This window comes from Trachurus japonicus, chromosome 24 (genome assembly GCF_045865225.1).
Source record: "Trachurus japonicus isolate A0001 chromosome 24, Traja_1.0".
NCBI lineage: Eukaryota > Metazoa > Chordata > Actinopteri > Carangiformes > Carangidae > Trachurus > Trachurus japonicus.
In genome coordinates, this window is record NC_140930.1 from 12716662 (window position 1) to 12744461 (window position 27800).

Genomic DNA, 27800 nt, shown 5'->3' on the forward strand with positions numbered 1-27800 from the left:
ACCCAACAGCTAAAAGCTAATTATCATTGTCATAAGCCACTAAGATGGACCACTGGCATTTCCCTAATTGTACATGTTTACATCAATTGTGTACCAGGTATTAATCATCTTTTCTTGTTGACCTCCAATGCTTCCTTCACTAAAACTGCAGAGAAACTGAAATTAATCTACAACTTACAGTGTGGTACAGAACTGTCCTGTCCTACACAACTTAAATGTACTTTTCAATAAATAACTCTCCCTAAATTTGGCCTTCAGTAAGCCAGTACACTCCATTATTTTTTGTAGATGCACTCAAGGGAACTGTGATAACCTGAAACACTAGCCAGGCGTTTTCATACAAAAAGTTAATTTTGTTTTAATTACATGTACATGATGTTAAACTAAATTGTATCAACAGGTATGATTTTAGTGTAAGAACTGCTGTCTCTCTTTCCAGGCAATAGCTCTGCTCTTGAATTTGAATTAATATTGTCTTGCTGGAAGACTGATATCATCTAGTCCCAGCACTGTACACAGTATCTGAATTTACCGTAAGTGTAAATGTTCTTTCAGGGTAGAGGGTAGAAAATCGAGATAATTGAATTATTTGGTGCAATATAGTGGTTTAAACTGAGAAATTATACATTTACATTACATTCCATTACATGATTTGCAAAGGCACGCAGCTCCAGTGGAGAAGACAGTGGAGGCCCACAACATTGTCTCGGTCTGTGTGAGGCAGCATTTTGGATTTAGTACCTGATGATGACAGACAGTGGTGCCACTCTGTTCGTGCTAGTTGCAGCATCTCATCTGTTGGCTCATCTACAGTATTGTGTGTGTGTGACAGCGCTGCACACACAAACACACGGGACGTCACGGCAGAGCACTCAACTGAAACAAATATGATACGATGGTAAGTGGAATAAAATCTTCTCAAGTGCATTTCATTATATTATGGCAAAGCATTACCAACTTCATATTAAATACAATCAGATAAATAAGAGAAATATGAATAGGGTCATATTGCATATGTAATGGACACCTCCAAACCAAACAACACCATACAGATCAAAGAAAGCTGACAACGATTTTCACCCTCTCTATAGTCATAGCGGTAGGTTCATTACCTTTAATTATCGGTGCATGTTGTTTTGAGACCTGCGGGGCAGAGACGCAAGCTGTTCAACGAACACAATGGAGGTGGACGGTACAGGTCCCCTGTCCCTCAAAACTCATCAAATACACATCCAACAACTCCAAAACGCTCTCGTGGACAAGTTGTGACCTGCACATTCACCACACTATAAAAAAAATATGTAACATTACAAGAAGGGGTTGTTTTTCAAGGCAAATGTATAGCCGGAACTACATTCCAGACAAGGCTGCTGGGCAGAATGATTTCAAATGTCTGGAATAGCATGGTGAATGTGTAGGTCACAATTTGTCCATGAGAGAGATTTTTCAAAACTTTAAATGGTGGATTATTATTATTAGCTGGTTCTCACTCAGCATGTTCATGTTTCTGCAGGGTTGAACGGGTTGCTGATGAAGTTTTCACTGTTTACTTTAGGTTGTGTTCACAGATCTATATGAGCACAGTTCATGCAAACTTGGGTAATATTTGTTTTATTTGACTGCTCTGCCATGACATCCTGTGTATGTCTGTGTGTGCATGTGTGTGGTAGAAGACATGCTTCAAGATGAGTTTACCTTTTTAATGGCCTTAAGTCTGTTATAATGCCATTTTATCCAAAGGACATAATCAGTTCGGAGAATGTAAAAGATAAATTCATGTGTGCAAGAGGTTGTCTACACAGCGAACAGAGACTGTAGTCCAATGCCCCTTTGACAAGATGCTTGATAACGACCTGTTAAGGTCCAGTGTTACAACTCCTTATCAATAGCTAGAGTGCACAACCCAAGTTTCTGAATTCTGCTCCTATATTAGCATTTTAACAGTATGGATTATGTAATGGGTGCTTCTTAAACTTATGCACCTCATATACCAACGAAAACTGTTGGGAATCGGGTTTTTATCATTTATCTGTTGATTTAACACTCAAACTCTTTACAACAGTCATAATTTTGAATTATAAAGTATCTCACATGAGTGATAGAAAATTAATGTCTGTGCATGACTTAGTTAAAGGAGATATGGTTGTACAAGTGCACTTTTGACTTAAGCAGATGGATAATTTTAGGACTGATTGTATTCAAGAACACTGATTATTTGGCTTTACATTTCTGTGGAAAGCTTTATGAAACTGTTTGCCTTTGTCCTTCCACACACACAAATAGACTGGACTTTGGAGTCCCACCAATACTGCATGTACTTCCAACGTCCTCTTCAAGTGGAACACCTTTGGTATAAAAGCCCTATGTAGAGTTTGTGGAGCAGTCTCATCTGAGGACTCACCAAAGGTGCTCAACAGAGAGAGTTGCAGAGCCCATCATGGGAGACTCAGCGTTATGCCTTTCCCTGTTTCTTGTTACACTTACCTTGAGTTGTAAGTATTTATTTCCATTCATTATTTCCATCTTGTTGCTTTCAAAAAAGTTATCAATCTAATTTACATGTGACTTATTTTACAGACACCCAAGAGGTGCATGCGTCCTGCCTCTGTAAGTTCAGTATGTTGTCGTCTAATTTATATATGTGAAGTATATTTCCATTGAAACTGTCAAAGGAACTGACAGAATCTTTAGTACATTGCACTTTGGTGCTAGCACACATATAAAACACATACAGTATATTATGTTTACCCCAAACTGTGATTCATACTTCTTTGGTAGCTTTATTGCAGTTAAATTGTTATTGCAATGTGTTGTTTTGTAACACAACTAATTCCAAATCAATATCTTCTCTAAAAGTAAACCAAAGGTACAGACCCTACCACAAGTATGAATACTTGTACGAAGCTGAGTCCTTAAATGCTATCAAAGGTGCTTCCCATCTCGGTAATGGACCTAAAGCCACTTGCAAGGTACATATGACTATGATATAAAAGCTAAAGTTCTTAACTTATCTACTTTCTCTTATATACATTGTTTCCTGTGGGGAAGGACTAAAATAATATTTTTAAACAGGTTGAAATTGAAGTACCTCAGACATGTAGTTTCATCATCCGCACCACTAGCTGCAGGCTGAGTGAAGTGGTGGACGTGGACACAGAGGGCAACCCTGTGTTCAGGCCTGCTGCCAGCTCCGACATCTTTGCTGCTGAAATGGAGAGGTACATTTGATCAACAGTGCTCAAGGTCAACCAACCAAATACATTTGCTGAAAAACCTAATGTCAAAATTCTCACATTGTCCTTCAGGTTTCCTCTGAAGGTTGTGGTTGATGGTGTGTACAATGTGAAACTTTATCCTGAGGATGGTGAGACAACAAGCATCCTAAACATCAAGAGGGGTATCATCTCTGCCCTGGCTGTACCTTTGGAGGAAAAAGATAAAAACAAGAATATGGTAAGTATTTTACTTATAAGCCTAAAATGGAGACCTAACATTTTTGTATTTAAAACATTTCACAGTTCCTCATTTAAAAGAGAAAAGAAAACACATTCAATGACATGTTATCTATCTTTGTTCACACTCATTATAGCCAACTATCCACGGCATGTGCAGGACCGATAACTTCATGAACATTAGAGGCGATACTGCAACTGACATAAGCCTTACGAGGGATCTGTCCAGGTGTGACAAATTTGTCCCAGTGAGAGATCACACCAGCCCCTTGGCGCTTATCTCTGGCATGGTAAGAACTCCAATGGCAGGGTCTAATTTTGACAGGTGACATTTACCCTAACAAAGTGATCTTCCAACTTCCAGCTCAAAATCCAACAAAATCTAGAATGAGACGCAGTAGGCCTTGTGCTTCCACCAAAGCCAAATATTGATGTGATAGAACCATCTCTTTAAGTTACTGTAAAACAACCTCTTTGGCAGTGGTATTTACAGCACTGTACTAATCAGCTATGTAATCTCTTTGCAGTGTAGTAACAAAACAAACCACAGCATCCTTAGAAAAGGTTGTCAAAATCACTAGACAAGAGTCTTGGAGGTTAGCTGGATTCTTTGTTTTTCAGCACTACCCTCTTGCTCAGCTGGTCAGAAGCTCTCAGACCTGCAACTACAAGTTTGACAATGAGAAGAAACACATGACCTCTGGGTCCTGCACTGAGAACCACATCCTCATTCCCTTCTCACACAAGTAAGTCTGTCCTGGTGTACTCCATAAAATGCTCTATTATGCTCTAATATGCAATGGTCCAATATGGATTACGTAAGGTTTCTACAGTACTAACCTTGTGTCGCCTTTTCACAGAGGAACATATGGAGTTACCAATGTTGGAAAGCAAAAACTGACTCTGGTTCAGGTCTCTCCTCACAATGACAGAATTTTTGACCACAGTAAGTCTTCCTCCATTCTGTTATTTCTCTTAGCTAATTATTCAAAAACCAACTGGATGTTCCCATTGTTTTCTTGTGTGTCATATAGGTAACACTGTTATGGGTCTTCACATGGAGACTGTTGAGGACAAAAGTGTTGTCCAGGATGCAGATGCAGCTCTGAACCTCCTGAGGGAACTGGCCAATCTTCCCGAAACTGAGGGAGAGAGGAGGGCTCACCTCTTCCACAAGCTCGTCACCATGGTCCGTGGAATGAAGGCTGAGACCCTGAGTCCTGCCATTCCTGAGGCTATTGCTGCGTCCCCTGCTCTGACCTACCAGGTTCTGGCCCAGTGTGGAACCCCTGAGTGCAGCAGTGCCATCATGCAGATCCTCAGAACCACAGATAGACCTTTACTTGAGGTTGATGCTGCTGTTTTTGCTTTGGGGCTCATGTCTAATCCCTCTGCCCTCCTCATAAATGACATGCTTGAGATGGCCAAATATAAGTCCAGCAAGCCCATCATGTATGCCCTGAGCAATGTTGTTAAGAGGTGAGTGAAATTAACCACACTTCATTCAACATAAAATTGAATTTTATTGGTGTTTTGTGGAAAGTCACATATGCACACATGCTTTGATTGTTTTCCTAATTTTATCTTCTACAGGTTTTACAAAGCTGAAGGAAAGGTGATCCCTGAGATTCATTCTGTGGCTGCATTCATGGCTGCTAAATTGGGTGATTGTTCTGGCGACAAGGAAAGCACCTTCATGGCATTGAGAGTGGGTATATTTCCCTACTGATAAAACATCAAATAGCTCCTGACACAAATAAGTACACTATTTAAGCGCTCTTTGACATTATAGGTCATTGGAAATATGGCTCCAGCTGTGGTATCTGCTAGTCCTGCACTCAGATCTGCTGTGATGCAGTGTGTCAACCAACCTGCAGCTTCCCAGGAAGTACAGCAGGCTGCCATCCAAGTGTACAGGCTGATCACAGTTCCTGAAGAGGCAAGTCAGACTGTTTCATTGGTTTGATATCTTATTTGAGTCATTATGTCTTAAGTTACTGATACTGATTTTATTGATCTTGTTTGATCACAGAGCAGAGATGTTCTCATGCAAGCGCTTTTGGACACCACCAGCCCCATGCAAAAGCGTATTGCTGCCTATCTGGTACTTATGAAGGACCCCCAGCCACGTGAACTGGCTCAGCTGGCTGATGCCTTGATCAGTGAGCAGGACGAACAAGTCAAGAGCTTTGTCATCTCTCACATTACCAACATTTTATCCTCAAAGGAGCCTGAGACCAAAGAGTAAGCAAACAGATTATATAGCTTATTCTACAGCAATATTGTTTTAATTTGTTGTTTCACCTAATGCGCTTACTCGGTAATCTCATTTGAGCACCATTTGTTTTTACTGTACTATTTTTCCTTATTTCCCAGTTTGAGACAGAGGATCAATGATGCTCTGCAGGGGAATGAGATTGGGTCAGTCATGGACCCCACCAAGTTTTCACGCAACTACAAGGTTGGATCTGTAGAGGGCAACATGATCTTTGAGGGTACCAGCTATCTGCCCAAGGAACTCATGCTTGAAATGACTCTGAAAGCATTTGGCTATGAAATTGACATGATGGAGGTAAATGTTCAGATAGCCTATATATTCGATCCAAATTGTGCTTTGAGATAGCTTTTATAGAAATTGTGACCATTGAAAATTCTATCCTTTACAGATTGGTATGGAGGGAAAAGGATTTGAACCAACTGTTGAGGCCCTGTTTGGAGAGAATGGCTTCTTCCCTAACACTGCCCTAAAGACAATGTACTTTGTCTCTGATAACATGCCACTTAAAGTCAATGAGATCCTGCAGAATATCATGCCTGCTATGAAGAAGGACAGGATGAAGAGACAGGTACTCAGAGAAATGCATATACATTATATATAATTTGGAATTATGTGACAGGATGTTTAATGAAACATGAATGAATTCAATAATAATGTATGGGCATCAATATGTAAAGGCATCCCAGAACCTGATGAGGCAGATTGGACACAACGTCAACAAACTGGTGAGGGAATTGAATGCTGCACAGTCTCCTGAGACGATGATTTATCTGAGACTTCTGGGAAATGAGCTGGGGTATTTGAGGACCAATGAAATGGCGGAGATGGCCCTTTCAGCTGGCACCATGATTGACAGAATGTTCAAGATGTTTCCCACTGATGTAAGTAAATCCATTTGTTTTCTTTACAAATTTTAAATGATTTAGTAATTTCTTGTTTATAATCTTGAGTTACATCTGTGTATTTGTGTTGTTTTCTGCCACAGCTAATGAAGGCCTTGATGACTAATACTGACAACACAATCTTTGCTCACTACATCTTCATGGATAATGAATTCTTCCTGCCTACCGTAACTGGTGTCCCTCTGAGGATTGCACTGTCTGGTACTTTCACCCCTGGTATCAAAGGTGGACTCAAGTTTGCTCATGACATGGTAATTATACATGGATGTGTTGAAATACCATACAGTACATTTTTCTATTTCACAGCATCAACACAACTATTCACATTTCTCCATTGTTTCTAAACAGAGTGACGTTACCTTCATGCCCTCTGCTGGCATTGAGTTTGTAACTCAAATTGGTTCCCACATCCCTGAATATGTAAATTCTGGACTGGAGATGCACACCAACATTTTCCATGAGAGTGGGCTCAATGCCAAGATCTCCATGGAACGTGACAATTTGAAGCTGACCATCCCTGCACCAACGAGGCCTACAAAGCTCATCAGAATGACGTAAGTATTAACTAGAATTTTCTGATTTCATGAAAGCAGGGGGTTGATTGGACATCTGGTTGTAATGCAGCTGTTGAATAAGCTGACATAATATGCAAAGTAGGCAATGTTATTTGACAAGGAAACAGTTAGTTTTTATCTGTGTGATTAACCTTTCCACATTTAGATGAAAGAGATCAAAGTCACATTTTAACTTTGTTATGTTCAAAATTTAGAAACACTTTGGTGGCAGTAACTGGATCAGAGATGAGGACCATTCCCCCTTTCGTGATGGACAAAGTTGATGTCAATGAGTGCACTCCTGTCTTCGCTGGAATGAAATATTGTACAGCCCTGCAGTACACTGATGCTTTCTCTCAAGAGACAGCTCCCTACTTTCCCTTCACTGGAGACAGCAAGTGAGTGTGAATTTCTAAACCACAGACAAATAACAGTCCCAGATGAACTAATTTGACCAAGAATATTATATTATTAGATTTGCTGTAGAGCTCCATCCTACCGGTGAAGTCACTGAGTACACAGCCACTGTTGCCTATGAGCTACTCAGGGAGGGAGAAGAGGGCAGGCACAAGGTTGATTCTGTGAAGTTCACTTTGAGGGCTGAAGGTATTGTACAATGATGAAAAATCTGTCTGGATTTTATTGGAAACCACAAATTGGAAACAAACCATTTCAGTGGAGTTGTTTAAGCTGAATCTTTTGGTTGGTCAATAACAGGTGCTGACCCCACTGAAGCCAGGGCAATCATGAAATATAACAGAAGGAAGAATGTCATCACAGCTGACATCGAGATCCCTGACTATGATGTGGAGGCTGGCCTCAGACTGGGTGTTGTCGATGGAAACACCAAGGGCAAAGGAACCCACTCCATCTCTCTGGACTTTATAAACAAGAACATCCCTCAGCTCTCCCTGGTTGGCCGTGCTAAGTAAGAAATCAACCATTAATTCTTGTGAAATGGCATTAATGTCACCCTCATCACTGAGATAACACTAACTTGATGTGTATCTTTTAGTCTGAAGGCCATGCGAGAGGGTATGCTCCAAGTCCAGCTTCTTGTCCCATCAATCAATGCTGATGCCACTGTCACAGCTAACATGAAGCGTGATGAAGAATTGGAAATGGAGCTGAAGAGTGAAATCAAGTTCATGGACGCAACCTCTGAGCAGAAAATTGCAATGAAATATGGTAAAATGTTTGATCTTTTTTTCAGAATTGTACATGACAATTGAATTAATTGCTGTCACTTCTTAGACAGATACAAATCCGAGTCACATCTCAAATGATAACTTGATAAGAAACTATGAGTATATATCGTCCAAAATCACACGTGGCTGGTACTGTGTGACATTTGAGTGAGCAATTAAAGAGAGAATAATTAGCCTGATGTTCTATTTCACTTGAAAAAAGAAACCTTTCATTGTGTTTAGAGTACATAAGTAAATATGATGTCTCCTGTTGTAGATTCTGACAAGATTGAGGTTGAGCTCAAGTCTGATGTAAACACCGAGACCACAATCCTGCCAAACACTGAAGTATTCCAGAAATATGGCAATGAACTTCTTGACATGCAGGTTGGGGAGGCTGACATGAAAGTCCGTCACATCTTCAACAAATTTGTGAAGGTATCAGTTTTGGACTTTCTAACAGTTCAGATTTAGTTTGTTAAATGAAGCCTGATTAAAACACATGCTTGTCTTCTTGTAGGCAGCAAACAACTACATGGAAGAATATGGCACTGATTTCCCATACATTCAGAACTTCAGAGTACCTGATATGCCTGAGACTTCCTTGCCAGAGAGACTGTTCTTGAATACGTAAGTGTGACAAAATCCATAATAAACATTTAAACTATATGAGTGTTTTCCCAAAGCATTAATGCATTTTAGTTTTGACTTTTTAACAGTGAGGCCAAAGCTGTTTACTACTTCAACAATGAGCGCTTCACCATTGCTATCCCTCTCCCTCTTGGAGGAAAGTCAACAGAGGAGTTAAACTTCCCACCAGCTTTGACAACACCTAGCGTGTCTCTGCCCCAGTTTGGACTGGAGATCGTCTCTATGGAGATTCCTATCCCAGACCTTGTTGTCCCTGAGAGCCTTACTCTGTCTGTTCCTCTTTTTGGCAAAGCTGAAATTTCAACTCAGATGAGCAGTAACATATATGACCTGGAGGCCTCGATGGTTGCTGGCAAAGATGTTGTGGAAACTCCAAGCTACTCTGCTAAGTTTGATGTGAAAGGGACCTCTCCACTTGACATCCTATCAATGAAGATGGAAGGTATTTCAGAATGATTAATGAATTTCTTGTATCACCAATCCAAACACTAAAGGTTACACCTACAGGTTTTCTTTGAATCACAGTTAAAATTCTGTTATTCATTCCTGTGATATTAGTTGCACTATTCATCACTGTTCTTCTTTTTTATTCTACTTGTTTTATTCAGGTTCAGGAATGCTGTCCATCACAGATTACATCAAGGCCCATTTGAAGAGCTCTTTGGTTCATAAATTTATTGAGGGCAGTGTTAGTATCATCGAGGAGGTAACCATCACCAACAAAATCAATTTGAAATCAAACAGCAAGATTGAAGCCACAAGTCCATTTGGCATCAACGTTGCCATGGAGCACACAGGTACGGCTGGAATAAATACTCAAGAAATCTCTGGTGATAACAATCTTGAGGGAATGTTCAAGGCTGGACCCATGTATGGCAAGACGGTTTCAAAACAGTCATTTACCATCTTCCCACTCAGGCCAGAGGCAAAGATTGACTCTAATGTTAAGTTTGACTCCACAATTGTTAGAGGCCAGAACACAATTGCAGCATCCCTTGCCAATGGTGAATTCTCACTTGTGTCCAACACCATTGCCTTTGAAGATGTCTTGACACACGTTGTTGAACTTCACTTCAAAGACAGCAAACTGTTACTAAAATGTGATGCAAATGCCCTTGCTCTTGGCATGAAGATTCGCAACCAGGCTGAAGCCTCTGCTGGTGCTGGTGAACTTGTCATGAGGATGGAGACAAACGCAGACCACTCTGAAAACCGTGTTTACTCTCTGCTGACTGCCTCTCTTGATGCCAGTGGTCTGGCTGTAAACAGTGATGCCTCCATGAAGCTTCTTGACAATGAGGCTAATCACAAGGCTACTCTGAGAATGAACAAGGATGGGTTGACCACAAGTGGAACAACCACCCTGCAGAGCCCACTGTCCCTAGAAAATACTTTCAATGCTGGGCTTGACACTTCAGGGGCCACCTTATCTATTACCAATAAGGCAGCAATGCATGACAACAAGTTGGACAATGCTAACACCCTTACCATTACTCTCTCTGGCCTTGACTTTAATTCAAAGGCTGAAGCCACAGCAAGTGAGTATGTTACATATACTCATGACATCAGTTTGGACCTGAAACCTTACACTGCTTCTGCAAATGTTAATAACAACTTGAAACTTCTGGCTGCCAACTTCATTAATGAGGCTACGCTGCAGGCAGAGCTTTACAAGATGGACTTGACAGGAAGCCTGAAAGCCATCTATGGTGAGGAAGAGATCAAACACACCTACCAGCTCATTTATGTCGATATGACTGCTAATGCAAAGTGCAGCACCACTGGAAAACTCTTTGGAACTCACATGAACCACAATACTGAGCTTGAAGTCATTGGTCTTGCTGCCAAAATTACCACCGACAGCCGTTTCAACTCACAGAAAGTGCGCTTTGATCACACAATCCGCTGCAGCATTGTTCCTTTTGATTTCAATCTTGATGCCATCTTCAATGGTGATGTCATGGAACTCATCGAAGTATATGACAAGTTTCTCCTTAAAGCACAACCCTTAGCTTTTGTTAGCTCAAATGAATTCAGAACATCTACCCAAGATGGTCCTTACCGGACGAGATTTCACAACAAGGTGGACACTCTTCTTTTACTCCAAGAGCAGAAGATTAGCTCTACAATTAAATCTCTAATAGATTATGATACATTTAGTACCTTCAATCAGGACATGAGTATTTACAATAATGCTGAGAGTACTGGGATTGCGTTTTCTGGCACTATCCTCACTAAATCAGATCCCAAATACTTAGAATCATATTCAGCATCAGATGAGCAGGAATTCACTATCTCTGGCTTCCTTAAGTATGACAAGAACACAGACAGTCATATAATTCAGATCCCCCTAATTAAAGACTTGCCTGCCTTTTTGGATAGCATCAAGGGCTTTGTTGTGCATTTTGCAGAGGCACTGGAAGACTACATCAACAACGAGCAGATAACAGTTAAACTTGAGACTCTTCTTCAGCACACAAGTGACTTTATTTCTCAAATTAATACAGAAGCCAAGATAAACCAACTGAAGCAGTTTTTCAATGATTTTATCCAAGAATATGCCATCTCCATGACAGATGTCGAGGCCTCTTTGAAAAACCTGGAGATTTCTGTTGGAAAATTGCTGGCTGATCTCTGTATTTACATCCAACAGTGTGCTGGTAAAATGAGGGAGATTATTTATAGCAGCACCCTCCCTGAATCCTTCATTCAGAATATCCAGCTACTGCTGAATGCCATTAATGAGGAATATGACATTAAGGCTATGGTTATATACTTAATTGACACCATGAGAGAGATGGTCCAGTTGATTGACTTTGAAAAAATGAAAGGCAGCAGCTTTGCATTCCTGTGCGACATTGATGCCAAGTATGAAATCAAGACAAAAGTACAGACATTCGTGGGAAATATGAAACAGATAATTGAGACATTTGACATGCAAACATTTGCTGCTGAGCTGAAGAGGTACATCCTATCTATCAACTTCACTCCTCTTTTTGACGAATTAGCTAGTAAAATTCCTACAGAGATTCTCAGTGATATAGCAGATTATATCAGGAAAACTATACAGGACTTTGACATCCTAGGTAAACTCAACAAATTCTATACCAAAATAAGAGAGATGATTGTGAAGTTTGAGGCTGAGAAAAAGATACAAGCTGTCCTGGAAAAGGCTGTGGAGCTCATCAAGCAGTTCAGATTTGAGGAAAGTGTTACTGCTGTGATCAAGATGATAAAAGACACAGATATACCAGCCAAATTCATGCAGTTTTTCCAGGGAGCTATCAACTACTTGAAATCAACTGAGGTCAAGCATATCATTCAGCAGCTGAATACGTACACTGAAACAGTGTACTCACTGAAATACAATGACTTTGTGGACTATGCCAATCAAATTATTATTAAGTACACATCTTACCTGAATGAGCTGATCAGGACCCTTGAAATCCCACAGAAACTTGAGGCAATAGGAGACTTTGTCAATCTTGTCTTATCCTCCATAAGAGACCAAATGGAAAACCTGAGAGAAATTAGAATTGCAGAAATTGTATCATTTGTACAGGACATCTTTGATGAGGTTGTGCTGGATAACCTTAAGAGATCTGTTGAATTTATAAAAGAGGAAATCACAGATATGGATCTCAAATTTTTGATTGAGTTTTATGTGGCATTAGTGAAACAGTACTCCATTAGTGTCATGTCCTTCATCACTAATATGTTCTCCATTATGTCTGACATCTTAACGAAGATGGCACCTGAGCAAAAATTCACCAGCGAGATTAAGCAGATCATTTCTGGGCTCATTGCTGAGCTGAAAATGGTTCAGTTGACCATTCCATCCTTCATCATCCCTTTCAGTGATCTTGCTGTGCCTCCCATGACGTTCAGCTTGGATAAGTTTGAACAGTTTGAAATACCAACACAGATGGACATCCCTGAATTCACTGTCTTGGGCTTCTATACAGTGGAAGCTACAACCATCTCAACTGATGACATGAAGCAGAGAATCATTGACTTGATTGATTTCATTCTCAACTTTGAGATGGAGATATTTGATATAGCTGCTTTGTTTGGAGACCTGAGTATGAAATACTTTCCTTCCGTACCTGAATTTTCCCTTCCTGTGATTACTGTAAGTGAGCTCTCCTTTCCCACTCTGCCCCAATTTCCAGAGGAGAAACTTGTTAAGACTTTCGAACTGCCAACACAAAAACTGCAAGTCATTCCTAGTGAGATCAGGATTCCAGCCTTTGGTAAACTCAGCTGTGAGATAAAAGTGAACACGCCCATCAACTCCATCAGGAATGCTGCTGAGGTCCAAACCTCTCTTGACACAGATGAGACTCCACAAATGACAGCTTTTCTGACTTCCCAAGGGACATCACTCAAATATCAAAACCTTAACTTCAACCTGGATTCCACTGCTCGTATTGCTGTTCCCATGGACTATCATCTGGTTGCATTTGAGACCATTAAGTTCACTCATAATTTTCTCACAGTGGACCACAATGCATCTGCTACATTTTCAGACTCAGCCCAAGTCTCAGCCAAGACCACAATGAAGGCAAACACAGCACTTTACAATGCTGAGTTTTTAAATGAAGTTAATCTTGCAACAAAGGGCGGTTTATCGACAACTTTTGACACTTCCTATGAACATTTGTTCAACCTACCCATGATTGATCTCACCAGTCAGACATCCATGACACAAAAATGTGTGGCCCGTCAGGAAGGTACATCTATCACAATAACTGTTGGAAACCAGGGTACAACCATGTTCAACACACATGAAATTACCCACAAAAGTGATCTGGAAGTCACACTGAATCCAAGAACATTCAAGATGAACTTCAATGGTAACACAGATTCATTCCTTTTGAAGATTAGACAGACCCTGAGTGCTGACTCTGTCATTTTCAACCATTTGAAATTTGATGTGCGTTCTGAGGCAGAAGGCCTCACAATCAAAAACAGCCTTTTAGTGGGGTCAGTAAATGCCAATCTGAATGACATGAGGCTTGAGTTGAAGGCAACCCACAACTCAGATCTAATCGGTACTATCAATGGAGTCTTACACAACAAGATTGATGTTGTTATCTGCCCCAGAGAGGCTGTGTTAAGTTTTCAAAATAAAGGAAACACCAAGTTCAATTTTAATGCTGCTCTTACAGCTAAAATTGATCTGCAGAATGATTACTTTGCCACCTTCATGCCTGACAAACAACATATCAACACTGTGGCTTTGGCCCGTCTTAATCATAACAAATTGTTCTGGAACTTCACTGGAGAGAATAATGAGAGGGAGATTGCATTTTTATCTGCTGTAGAAGGAGCAGCAGACCTTGATTTCCTGACTAGGCCCATCAGCACTCCTGAGATTGATATTCCATTTATTGACTTCCGTATCCCAGCTATTAGTGAGGTGAACCTGTATGACCTAACTGGGCTGAAAAACATTTTAACTTCCACTGAGCAGACTGTTGATGTAGATGCTAAAATTGTTTACCAGAAAAGTCTGACTGCGCCGCTTGTTGATATGATGGGTCTGATGCAAATTCCCTCTGTAAGTGACCTGATCACAGAGCTGTCCTTGAAGTCTGCCATTAGCAATTTGAATGTCCATGCTGGACTGTATTGTGAGGATGATCTTGTGTTCCGTCTGAAGGCTACCACAGCCTCTGAGTTTGAGAGTCTAAAATCCAAACTCGATGGCACCACCAGCCTGACCACCAAGAGAGGAATCAAATTGGCCAATTCCCTGTCCCTTGAAAATCATCATATTCAAATCACTCATGACAGCGCCATCACTCTTTTGAGTACTTCAGCATTTGAACCTGCGGTCTCTGTGGCTACTATTGCAAAGATTGACCTGCCTGTACTCAGTCTGGAGACAAATCAACATTTGGTTGCAGATGCCATAACCAAAGCAAATGTTGCCTCCACCTTGAGGATGAAGACTGATTTCAATATCCCAATAATCAAGGCTGTTGGAAAGGCTGAGGCTGATCACAGTCTGAAGCTAGAGGGAACCTTTGAGTACATTTCCATGGAGTCATCCACCAGAACAAACATTGATGGCACTGTACTTGAGAACTATTTAGTTTTTGGAGTCTTTGATAATGAGATGAATCAGTACTTAAATAATGATGGCCTGCGCTCCACCTCCAAGATTATTGCTGATGCAAAACTTAACCATGGCACGAGCAAAGTCATTGGCATAGATGTAAATGAGAATCTTGCTGTTGAAGCCTCCCTGAGACGTGTGTATGCAGTACTGGATTATACAGGAAACAATGAAGCAAACCTGTTCAATTTAAACACCAATGGGAAACACGTCACCAAGGTAACCATTGACTTCGCACCAATGTCGTCTTTGACGGCTGATATTGAGGTCAATATCTCTCAGCCCAGCAGCCTGGGGGAATTTGCTATCTTTGAGAAAACTGTTGCAGAAGTTACAACTGCCAAGAAAAAGATGTCTACAAATGCCAAGTTTGTCAACCCACTGTACACCACAAACCTCGCAGCAGAAATAGAGGGCAACATTCCTGTTTTCAAAGTCACCTTCAAGTCGGCTGCCACCTCTGTCATTGTCTTCTTGGAATATGACCTGGACTGTAAGTTTTTCTAGCATACAGTTTTGTATTTTAAATAAGAGCATCATTAACAGATTTAACTAACACCATTGTGCTTCAATAGCTTCCATTGCTGTTAACTTTGAACATGGTGGCCTAAGCCTCACTGGAAAGGTGGTTTTCACCCATGAGGATCTGGCTGTGGATATTCAGAACATTCTCTCCCATACACTAAGGTAACACTTTTTTTTAAACATTGTAATCTATTACCTACAAATCACTCACACTTTACTCACATTTCAAGAAAAAACACATTAGCAATGATCAGACATGTTGCTAACCGTGTAAAGTTGCCATCTTTACAACAGATGAGTAACATATTCTTGCTTGTCTCTACAGCGACTCACGTCTGACACTAAATATGGACATAACCAGCCCTGCCTTCACTGATCTGAACTTGCGTTATGCTGTCCGCAAGGATGGAATCAGTGCAACAATTTCTGTTCCATCTGCTGGCCTCCTGGGTCTTCAGCTTCACGGCAGGACCCCATCACAGATGAACGCCCGGCTTTATGGTCGCTATGCTGTAAGGATCTGATATTGCCATTGCGTTTACAATTACAATGATTAAATATGAAATAACTAATTTTTTGTTTTTCCAAACAGTCTGATCCTGGGAACGATGTGGATATTTTCACTGTCAGAGCTTCTGCCAAGGATGCTAATAAAATGAATTTGAAGATGTCCATTAACATGGATGCCCCAAACATCATGCTCCAAGGACTAAACGAAAAAATTCCTGCCATCACCTCTTGTTTGTCTAGCTTTGCTGAAAAATATAAACTGTTCAGCCATGCTGCTCAATTCAAGAATATTATAATTTTCTATGTTGAGAAGGCCCATGACATTGAATACATTGATAGTTATCTTACACCGACATCTGCGCTCTTTAGGAAAACTGTTGTTCAGTACCAGAAAACTATACAAATTTTCTTGGATGCAGCCATTAAATTTCTAAGAGAAACTCAGGTCAGATTGCCTGGCTCTGATCATATGACCACTCTCCTTGAGATGCTCAATTATACAATGAGCAGCATAACTTCTATGCTTAAGAATGCCTTGCAGCTGTTGGTCATTAATGTAGAATACACTTTAAATTTCATGCTTGGCATGGTCAGTCAAATTCAGGTCACAATGCCTGTTGGGGATGTCATGGCTATAGCCAAATTAAGAGACCAGATTAGGAACAGCATGAATACTATGTCTAATCCCATTGTGGATTTTTTGAATCATCTGGAGAATTTTGACATGCTCCTTGAAAAACTGGGTGACACCCTGAAATTATTAGTTGACAAAGCTCAGTACTTTGTTGACCACCACCTAAGATCATGGGACTATCCATTTGCTCTCTGCATGGAGACTGTCTATGATAAATACATAAGCCTAGTTAAAGCAATGACCGAGTATGCAAAAACAAGTGTGGACATTGAGTCTTTAAATAACATAATTAACTACATTCTGGATATTTTCAGATTTAAAGTGAATGAATTCAGATCCACTGTTACTGACTATCTGCAGCAGGCTCCTGCTCAGTACAGGTCTTATGTAAAAGTTAAAGGTACAAAGCTTGAGATCAGTTTTTGAGTCCACCTTCACCAGAAAACTGAATAGCTGAACTAGACTATCTTATGAAGAAGTTGTTCAACTTTATGAAAAGGATAAATAATTGCAAAAAATATATATTATAATAACTTGTTTTGTTGAAAAATAGTGCATGAATGTAATAGTTTTACAGCAGCAAATTACTGTATTTTTCTGTATGCTTGTTGATGGTGTAAAATAAAATCTACCACTTACTGAATAGTGTTGTGTTGTGCATCAGTCTTTTATTTTCCTAAAAGCCACTCCTATAATGTGAATCATATGATAAGGTCTTTGCAATCACCAGATTGCAACCCAACCAAACACCTAAGGGTGTTCCTGGACCTGTTAGATAGCACCAAATGAGGGATTGTCTTTTAGAAGCATTGTGTACACTTATGTTTCTTATACTATCAGTGAAATAAACTGTTCTGGCAGCCCATGGGGGCCCATATTTGAGGTTGTTTTGTTTTTTTTTCCTTTGTCAAGCTGCTTTTCTGACCATCAAACAAATCATATGCAATGCCATCTAGCAACCAGAGGGTGTCACTTGAAAACCTCTGTAAACTAAAATGCTGCTGCTATGACTGAACTGAATGTGATTGAATGGACATGTTGGTGAATCATGAGCACACTAATTAATGAATATATCTGGTCCCTGGTGTGGTAGACAGCATAATAGATAATACATTTATAAATAGTACACAATCAATTGTAAAAAAAAAAAAAAAAAAAAAAAGAAGAAAAAAGAAAAGAAAAAAAAAATCCATTTCCACAAGCTTGTGTCCAGATTTAAGAGTCTGATAGCAGATGGGATGAATGATCTGGAATAACGGTTCGTTTTCCATAGTGGAAAACATGTTATTCTGAAAAATCCTGAGCCCAATCACCAGTTTCCAAAGGAGTTTGAATGACAGATTTATTCCAGATGAATGTGGCTAAAGCTGGCACCAAAAGGTTTTGACTCCTTCAACATAGTCCAAGTAAATATTAAAACAAGACTGGGCAGGCCTGATACAGCTGGACCTCTATCTGAACCTAGAGGCACATTGTCAGAAACTGTAACCTTTGATATATGATTGTATTTTCTTAACAGTACAGGAACATGTTATCAAGTAGTTCCTGAAGATACTGGAAGATACCAGTGAGTGAGATATAGGGCAGCGCTTTCTGCCATCTGCACTTAAACAAATACAATAAAATGACATTTGCAGTAAGTTGTCCATTTACACTCTATACAAACAGTTTATATCCTTTTTTTCTTCACAGAAATATTTGTTAACACATAACATCATATTACAGCAACTGCAGGTCGTTCATATGAAATATTGAGTAATGAATTAAAGTTGCTCTCAGTTGCTGGTACATTCCTCAGATTTATAATTATTATATTATATAGCCTACAATTCTCTGCTGTTTTATAACATTATTATTTTCTTATGTCATGTCAGTCATTAACTTCCCTATAAAACTAATGGGCTAGTCCTCATTTCATTGCTTGAGTAATTATATACAAAATTGTTGAACTAGTTGTCAAAATCTGTCAAACTAGTTTCACATATAAGTTGGGAGAACCACTGAATTCAATTATTCAGACATTTCAGGGAGAACAGGTATAGTATTGGACGGTAAACAATCTTCCCTGCACTACTGTCATTGTGTCAGGCACTACAGTAAACTGTCAGCCCCAATATGCATGATAAAAGTTGGCAGACTGATCACTGTAAGCCAGGTCAACTGATTAAAGTTTATCAATTAATAATTATCCACAAAGACTTTGTGCTGTTTGTCAACAGACAGACACACAAACTTATGCCAGGTCTTCCACCAGCCACAGTTGTTTATCAACTGATGTGGAACAACATGAACTAACTAACTGAGCTCTGGCAAATAGCCTACCGCCCAACTTCTGATTGAGCCAGTGCAAAGAAACCATAATGATGCTCGTCTGAAGCTCGCTTGCCTGTTGCTCATTTGGGGACATTTCAACTCAAACTGTTGCATCCCCTGACACCAAGCACATAACAATATTGCATTACTCACTAATACATAATGTCAAGAAGCACCTATGCAAATGAAATGAGAACAAATAATTTATTGAGCAAGGCAAGCTGAAGCACAGCATAGGAATCCTTGAGCATGGCTGCAGCAAGTTTGGCGTCAGGCTTTGTCTCAGTTATTCGTTCCCTTAATGATCTGCTTTGCCAGACATTACAGGGAATGAAGCAGACACACCGAGGAGGATCCTTCACGTTACACACACAGCAGACGTAGCCTAAATAAAGTATTCTCTATCTATCTATCTATCTATCTATCTATCTATCTATCTATCTATCTATCTATCTATCTATCTATCTATCTATCGTCTGGCTATCTATCGTCTGGCACCTGCCTGGCCAAACAGCCTCCACTCATCCACACAGGCACACCGAAGATCAGCCATACAAACTTCAACTTTATTTTACCCAAAGGGGGAAATTTGCATTGCATAAAACATATAGAGCACATTCAAATCAGCTTATCACGCAAAAAGTCACAACAAACAGGTTTTGCACAATGGTTTTCACAGATAGCCTAAGTCTTAAATTATGTGCAACACCTTCTCATCACAATCCATGCCATCAGTTATCAGCTGTTATTAAAACCCAATTCATCAATAACAGGATCACGTTACTGGACCACCACTCACATTACACAAACCGTTAACAATTAATCCACACTCAAGCTATTATTACAAGGTTTATGACAGACAACCTGGGCTGTGTGTGTGTGCGTGTGTGTGTAAGAAAGAGAGGGACAGAGAGAGAGAAAGTACGTAAAACCTGCTAACTGTTAGCTAACGTTACCGTAGCTCAGCCGTTGGTCTCCCGTCAGGTAAAAGCTGCCGTTTATACCTCAAATGAAGCTCATGAAGTTGTTGAGCCTCTCCGGTACAGTTATCCATCACTGCTGTTGAACACAGAAGTTGAATTAGCCGCTAAACTGCTGGACGCAAAAACCGAGGGGGCCGCCTGTTTGTTTACAATTCACGAAAGCAACGTGAACGTACGTGCCGCTCACACGTAGTAGAGTTACGCAATGAGGCAGCGTAGCCTCTGCCTCCCTTGGCCTAATGCTGCCTTCATGTGCTATGGTAATTATGTTAAAGCAGATATCAGTGGAATGTTTTTGTTAATATAAGTCCTAAATAGTCCTATTTTCCGTCAGCAATCACTTACATGAAGTATTTCAGCCTAAACACGAGTCTCTCCGTCACTCTGCTCTGCTGTAACCCGAGGAGAAAATTTTCCTTGTGGGATACAAGTGTTATCCAATGAGGGGAGAGAACGGCATGAAGGGCTGTGTGTGCAGCCAAGGGATGCGCGTGAATGTGGTGACGTAGCACGAGGACCAATTGATGCCTGACAAGGGCGGGGGCTGCTAACTCATGGTGCGTTCAAGGAAACTCGTACTTTGTGTTTTTCCTTCCTGTGAAGTCATACCAGTTCGATCTGGTACGAGTTCACGGGTCGGAAGTTACGAGTGGCCGTTTATGGAAAGCCATTTTAGTCATAATGAAATAAATGAATAAATAAATAAATAAATAAATATAGCCATGAAATGAGTCCCAAATTAAATAAATAAGATGATAAATAGATATAAATGAAATATAAATACATAGATTAATTTATATTTTTATTTTTAAAACAACATTTTTATTTTTTCAGGAGACTTTTATTTTCTAACGCCTCATTTATTTATTTCCTGATACTTTTATTTCATAACGTCACATTTATTTATTTCCGGCGACTTTTATTTCCGAATGTCACATTTATTTATTTCCGGCGACTTTTATTTCCGAATGTCACATTTATTTATTTCCGGCGACTTTTATTTCCGAATGTCACATTTATTTCACTGCTCTTTTATTTCATGCTGCAATATTCAAATGAGGGGGCGGGGTTACCTCTGTACCCTTTCAGAATAAAGCAACTTTTTTTTTTTTTTTTTTTTTTTTTTTTAAGAAACTTTATTAAGACATCATGGTGCAATACAATTCAATACACCAACAGAACATCGCCAGGGGGTTTCAATACAGACAATGCAGAGACAAGCTTTCATACAAAAACATTATATAGTGTACATAAATTCAAAGTCTTTATAGCTTTCATGTTGATGGATTTTTTAATAGACTTAATGTATTGTTTGGCTTCATTTTCAAAAATAAGAAAAAGTGGATTTTGATTAGTGTAACGACATTTATGAATGTGCCATTTGGCTAATTGTATAATAAGATTGATGATATAGTATTGTTTTTCTTTAGAAGATGGATTGTCAGTGAAGCCAAACAATACATGTTCAAAGCACAGGGAAAAAATAGGTTCAATCGAAAAACAAATCAGGTTACAAATATCTTCCCATAATTTAGTTGAGAAAGGGCAAGACCAAAATAAATGAAAAACATCTTCAGGGTGTCCTACACAGAAAGAGCAGTTTAAATCTATATCTTTTTTAAATCGTTGTAAAAAAACTTTTGATGGGTAAACTCTGTGGATTATTTTAAAAGATACTTCTTTTACCTTATTATTAACTATATATCTAGCAGGTAAATTCCAGATTTTTTTCCAATTAAGGTTATTAACAAAGTTATTCCAATAAGCTATTACATATGGAGTTGATACGACTTCTTTCTGAAATAAAGAGCGTATATTACGGTTACTATTGCGTGTCGAGGAGAAACAAATTTGGCCTATATCTAATTTGGTTGGATCAAAGGGCAAGAGCGTTGGGTTTTGTACTAATGTACTTCTAAATAACATAATTGCTCCAGAAGGGATTGCATTTATGACAATATTAAATTCACTAATAGGAACAGGGATTCTATATTTTAGGATAAATTCTTGATATGAAAATAATGATCCGCTTGAGTTAAACAACTGATGAACCAAAAGTATGTTGTGCATAAACCAATGGGGGTAAAATAAGGATTTGTTTCTATATATAATGTCTCTATTATTCCATATGTAGTATCTATGTGGGGAAAAATTATGTTTATAGATTAATGACCAGGAGAGAAGCATCTGTTTGTGGAAGTTGGATAGTTTTAAGGGGATTTTTACAATATTGTAATTACAAAATAAAAGGAAATTTAAGCCTCCTAATTTAGAGAAAATAAAGTTTGGTATGAAGTTCCAAATTGAAGAGGGTTTCTTGAGGAATTGTTTTAGCCAATTAATTTTAAATGTATTATTCAAAGTGTGAAAATCTAAGACGTTAAGACCGCCCTTATCATATGAATTCATTATTACTGATTTCTTTATGTAATGGTTTTTGTTTCGCCATACAAAGTTAAATAACATCTTGTCAATGTTTTTTGAGATCTTTTTATTAACATCAAGAGATAAAGCAGCATATGTAAGACGGGATAATCCCTCAGCTTTGGTCAGCAAAATTCTGCCTCTCAATGACAAATCTCTCTGCAGCCATTGATTTAATTTTTTCTGGGTTTTATCAATAATTAAATTAAAATTTTGATCGCATCTGGCTTCCTTATCCTTAGTAATGACAATACCTAAGTAAGTAATAGAGTCTTTTACAGGTATATTACTTATGGAAGGGATATTACAGGATTTAAGAGCAAGCAATTCACATTTCTTTACATTCAAGCAAAGTCCGGACGCAATAGAGAAAGTACTTATCAAATCAATGGCTAAAGGTATCTGAGAGCTATCTTTTAAGAATAAGGTTGTATCATCAGCCAGTTGGCTGATGATAACTTCGTTGCCCGCCATAGAGATACCTTTTAATGGACTAAGCTTTATGGAGTCGGTGAGTAACTGCGTACATAGGAGAAAAAGGTAAGGAGATATAGGGCATCCCTGCCTGACCCCGCGTTTGAGGAAGAAACGGGGAGAAGTACCAGCATGCAATTTGATTGAGCAGTTTCCATTTGTATACATTGTTTTAATGGCACTGCTAAAGTACGAACCAAAACCAAATTTTTTTAGGGCATGAAATATAAATTTATGTTCGATTGTATCGAAAGCCTTGTAGAAATCTAAAAAAAGAATGAAACTTTCATCAAGGCATAAGTCTGAATAATCAATTAAATCAAGCACTAATCTGACATTGTTAGAAATATGTCTATTTCTCATGAAGCCGGATTGAGTTTCATCAATTATATAGTCTAAAACAAATTTAATTCTTTTAGCAAAAATCAACGCAAATAATTTATAGTCATTATTTAGTAAACAGATTGGACGCCAATTGTCAATAAAAAGTTTGTCTTTCTTTGGTTTTGGTATTAGAGATATAAGGCCTTGGGTTAAGGTAGGAGGAAGCGATTCATCTCTTATACATTCTGAGAAAAGACCTAAGAGGAAAGGTGCAAGCTGTTTAGAAAAGGCTTTATAAAATTCAGAAGTAATACCATCTGTGCCTGGAGATTTATTAAGTTTGAGGTGTTCAATGGCCAATAAAACTTCCTGTAGTGTTAGTGGTTTGTCACAAGATTCCTTTAAGTCAATATCAATAGATTTTGTTTCTGTAAGAGACCCTAAAAATTGACAGGTAGATTCTTCACAGTATTTGGATTCATATAATTTGGTATAAAAATCTGAGCAATATTTAGCTATTTTACGGGGGTCATCTATAATGTCTCCATCAATATTTAATTTTTGTATAGTGTTATTTTTAGCATAAAATTTTTCAAGTCTGAAAAAGTAAGCAGTATTCTGCTCCCCTTCCTCTAGCCACCTTCTTCTACTTCTCACAAAGGCCCCTTCAGCTTTCAATTTATAAATGTCATCCAATTTGTTTTGTAAACTAATTAAACGTTGAGAATCATTTTCAGTTAAATTTACAGTAATTTTTTGCGTTATTGATGTAATTTCTGAGATTAGAGTTTCTTCTTCAGCTTTTTTGGCCTTAGCAATCGAACTTCCATATGTTCTCAAGAATTTTGATAATTCGAATTTTAAAAGTTCCCAATTACTACAAAAATTATTTTCTAATAAAGATTTTTGCCAAAAGCGTTCAATTAATGATTGGACAGTTTTAGACACAGTGTCATGTTTTAGAATAGAGCTGTTCAGTTTCCAATATGAACTTCTATGGTGAATATTAGGATTAAGAGAGATTTGTATTGAAATTGCTTTGTGGTCTGTTAAAGGAGTAGTGAGGATATTGACATTGATAATATTACTATCAAAACAGTTCGAAATCAACCAAAAGTCTATGCGGGATAAGCTAGAACATGTTTTATTGCTCCAAGTATATGAACTCACACCAGGATTTTTTTCTCTCCATATATCAATTAAATTGAATTTATGCATAAATTGTATTAAATTGGAGGCCATATAATAATTGGATCGCGGAGGCCACCTATCTTGAAGACCATCCAGAGCAATGTTAAAGTCCCCCCCCATCACTATCATTCCGTTTGGATATTTAGAAAGCCAATGTAAGAGGCGAGATTCTAACACATCAAGCAATATATCGTTTTCACCCTTCGAATTGTACCCATACAAGTTAACTAGCAAAATTACAGTATCATTGATATTAATAATCAAAATAAAGAAATGTCCTTTAGGATCACCTTCTGAGTGTAAAATGTCCCCGTTAAAGGAGTTCTTCAAAATAGCAGCGCCTGCTGATCTTTCTGAGCCATGTGATAACCAAATATCATTACCCCACTGTGCTTTCCATAATTGTGCATCATTCTTAACTGAATGCGTCTCTTGAAAAAAAGAAAAATCATTTTTTTGCTGTTTTGCAAATAGAAATAAAGCTTTTCGTTTGATATTCTGTCTTAGCCCCCTGGCGTTAAGAGAAAAAACAGAAAAAGACAATGTAACAAAAAGTACTAGGAACAAGTACTATAAAAGGTAAAGGTCTTAAGTACTGGGAAAATATAGGGAACAGTCTCTATCCCTTAATAAAATAGAACAGGAATACTGTATAATCCAGTGTTAAACAATCTCCATATGAGGTAGATAATATCAGTAGTAAGAGGCTTCATTTTTCCAGTTTTTAAATGATAGAAAAAGGTAAATATTAAGGGGGAAAAACTGAAAAGAAAAAAAACCTTTCAATTACAAAAAGTACGTTTTACATTCCTAATTTCTTTCCTTGTCCCCCATCATTGTAATAATAAGCCATTGTCTATGTCATATTGTCTTGAATTTAGAGATAGATCTTCAGCATCCCCTAGCAGATTTCTTGGTGGAACACACGAACAGTTACAAGTTTAAGCAATAATGCAATAGGGTGATGATCACACAAAAAATAATAAACAACTTGGAGAACATCGTGAACAGTCTTGTGTGTGAGATGTAAGAGTAGGGGATGATGTATGCTTGTTTCGTTCCGTTTTTTTTTTTTTTTTTTAAGTGTGGGGAGCCGCACCAGTGGGAGAAGTGGTCATCTGGGTTCGATCAAGTTGTTCTGGACGTACCTCTTTTCCATCAATGATGACACGGGTACCTGCAAAATGAGCCTTCTTTCCTTCTTTCTTTGCAGCTTCAATCATGGGCCACAACTTGTTTCGCAATGCTTTGTCATCAGCAGTTAAATCTTCAGCGAACCTCAGCTTATTGTTTTTGAGGTATTCACTTTTTTTTGCTGTTCTCCACAGAAGGTCTCTTGTAGATCTATTTGTGAAGCGGATGATGGTGGTCCTGGGTCTGTTTGGCATCCCTTGGTGTTTCCCTAGGCGGTGGACAATGTCAATATCATCTGCAATTTTTTGCTGAGAGCCAGGTATCACAGCACAGCAGATGTTGATAACCTTGGTCTTGATATCCTCCGGATTGTCTTCAGGGATACCATGGAGTCTGAGGTTCCATCTCCGACCATATCTTTCAGCCTCGTTGACCTTGAGTTGCAGGTCTGCTATTTGCTGTTCATGGCTTTCATTGGCAGTTTTGACTTTTTTCATATCAGTCTTTAGTGACTCAACTTCTGCAAAGGCGAAATCAACTGACTTTTTCAGGGCATCAATACTCACTGCGTTCCTGGTGATCATGCCTTCCAAGTTATCTGCACGCACATTAATTGCGGCGACAATGTTCACCTGCAAGTCTGCTAGAGACATCTCAGCCTTTTGTTTTTTTTCTTTTGGCTTAACTGGTGTGTCAGGGGCAGATACAGGCAAAGGAATGAGGTCAGCGTCTTGGTTGCAAGCGTGAGTTTCAGAAATGTCATAGTCGTGGTCCACGTTGGCTGAGGTAGCAGCAGTAATAGCCGAAGAGCTTGCTGGTGTCTTGTGAATATTTAATGGTACTCCGAAAACCATACCTTCGTTGTGGACTGGAGGTTCTTTGTCTTTGCGTTTCTTTCCTTGTTCGTTTTGCGTCATGTTGACGGAGGTAACGTTAGCTCCACACACAGTAGCAATGTAGCTTCTTTTTTTTTTAGCTTAGCAGAGTTTGTGTGTTCCGGTCGGCAAAAAGGGGAATTAACTTCTTATTAGCTGAAAGACGAGTATTAGAAAAGCTGGGAGATTGTTTACACGCTGTCCGTAGCTGTCTAGAGCGTCATTCTAAGAGTTGCAGGATAAAGGCAAGGGATAGAGGTCCGAAAAACTGCTCAGCCATTGAAACATGCGTCTGCCACGGTCGCCATCTTGCGCCCCAGAATAAAGCAACTGTGCCCGCGAAAAGCGTGAGCCTGCCGGAACTCGGGAAGAAGAAGAAGAAGAAGAGAGGAGCGATGGAAAAAACGATCTCGGACCTTTTAAGAGAGGCGGCCAGCCGCCTCGACAGAGGGACACAGAGGGACACGACCACGGCGGCCCCCGTCAGCCATGGTCAAACACCAGTCCAGGGTAGGTGACAGATAATATAATACATCCATGGGTGACAGTTCTCCGGTTAAATGTAGCTAGCAGGCGGAAGCTAACAAGCTAACTAGCCTATGGCGACGTTTCCGGCAATTCTTGCCAGCGTCATCCATGTCGACGTCGGGCGCATGGCGTCTGTCCGACTACCCATTTCTCCGACCATACATTTCTTTATTTTTGCGTCCATTAGACCGACCTCCCACTTCTCCGACTTAAGTAGCCCTAACCCTTAACCTTACCCTAAACCTAACCTTAACACTGTAGAATGGGTAGTCGGAGAAATGAGCCGTCGGACTGATGTATGCTCCCCGTCGAACGGGTCGACGTCGGAGCAGACCTCAGAGCGTGTGTGAAGAGCTGCAGCTGTCTCTACCTGTCTGTCTGCTTGTCTTTCTCTCTGTACCTGAGTTGATTACTTACATTAAGAAAAACAAAAAATGTATTGCAAGTTTTTTGAAAGTCTTTGTCAACATGAGCAAACAGGCATAATCTAATTACGTATGGCTAATTTGCATAGTCCTACATACAACACCAGCGCTGCATGGCATTGTTATCTGTTTTCTTATTTCTTATCTTTTACTGATATAAATGCTGCTAGTTCTCTGTCCTCTCTTGTACAACTGCTCAAAAAAATAAAGGGAACACTTAAACAACACAATGTACCTCCATGTATATCACACTCGTGTGAAATCAACCTATCCAGTTAGGAAGCAACACTAATTATGAATCAACTTCACCTG

General features: G+C 39.2%; 1 protein-coding gene across 1 annotated transcript; it reads left to right on the forward strand.

Annotated features, from left to right (window-relative positions):
* The first annotated feature begins 2369 nt into the window (after positions 1-2369).
* LOC146961455 (apolipoprotein B-100-like) lies at positions 2370-17281 on the forward strand. Its single transcript, XM_085770669.1, has 28 exons — positions 2370-2492; positions 2578-2607; positions 2857-2969; positions 3073-3218; positions 3306-3453; positions 3590-3742; positions 4074-4198; positions 4313-4398; positions 4487-4931; positions 5046-5160; positions 5245-5391; positions 5485-5696; positions 5829-6024; positions 6119-6298; positions 6408-6611; positions 6716-6883; positions 6981-7186; positions 7402-7584; positions 7662-7792; positions 7904-8114; positions 8202-8374; positions 8651-8811; positions 8894-9003; positions 9093-9466; positions 9633-15641; positions 15724-15835; positions 15999-16185; positions 16266-17281. Exons 1-28 carry the CDS (start codon positions 2438-2440, stop codon positions 17241-17243), a joined length of 11358 nt encoding a protein of 3785 aa, XP_085626795.1. The 5' UTR covers positions 2370-2437; the 3' UTR covers positions 17244-17281.
* The last annotated feature ends 10519 nt before the right edge of the window (positions 17282-27800 follow it).

Coding starts and splice junctions, on each gene's coding strand:
- LOC146961455 (XM_085770669.1), top strand. CDS start 2,438: ATGGGAGACTCAGCGTTATGCCTTTCCCTGTTTCTTGTTACACTTACC. Junction 5,697..5,828: donor AAGGAGCCTGAGACCAAAGA/GTAAGCAAACAG, acceptor CTTATTTCCCAG/TTTGAGACAGAGGATCAATG. Junction 8,375..8,650: donor GAAAATTGCAATGAAATATG/GTAAAATGTTTG, acceptor CTCCTGTTGTAG/ATTCTGACAAGATTGAGGTT.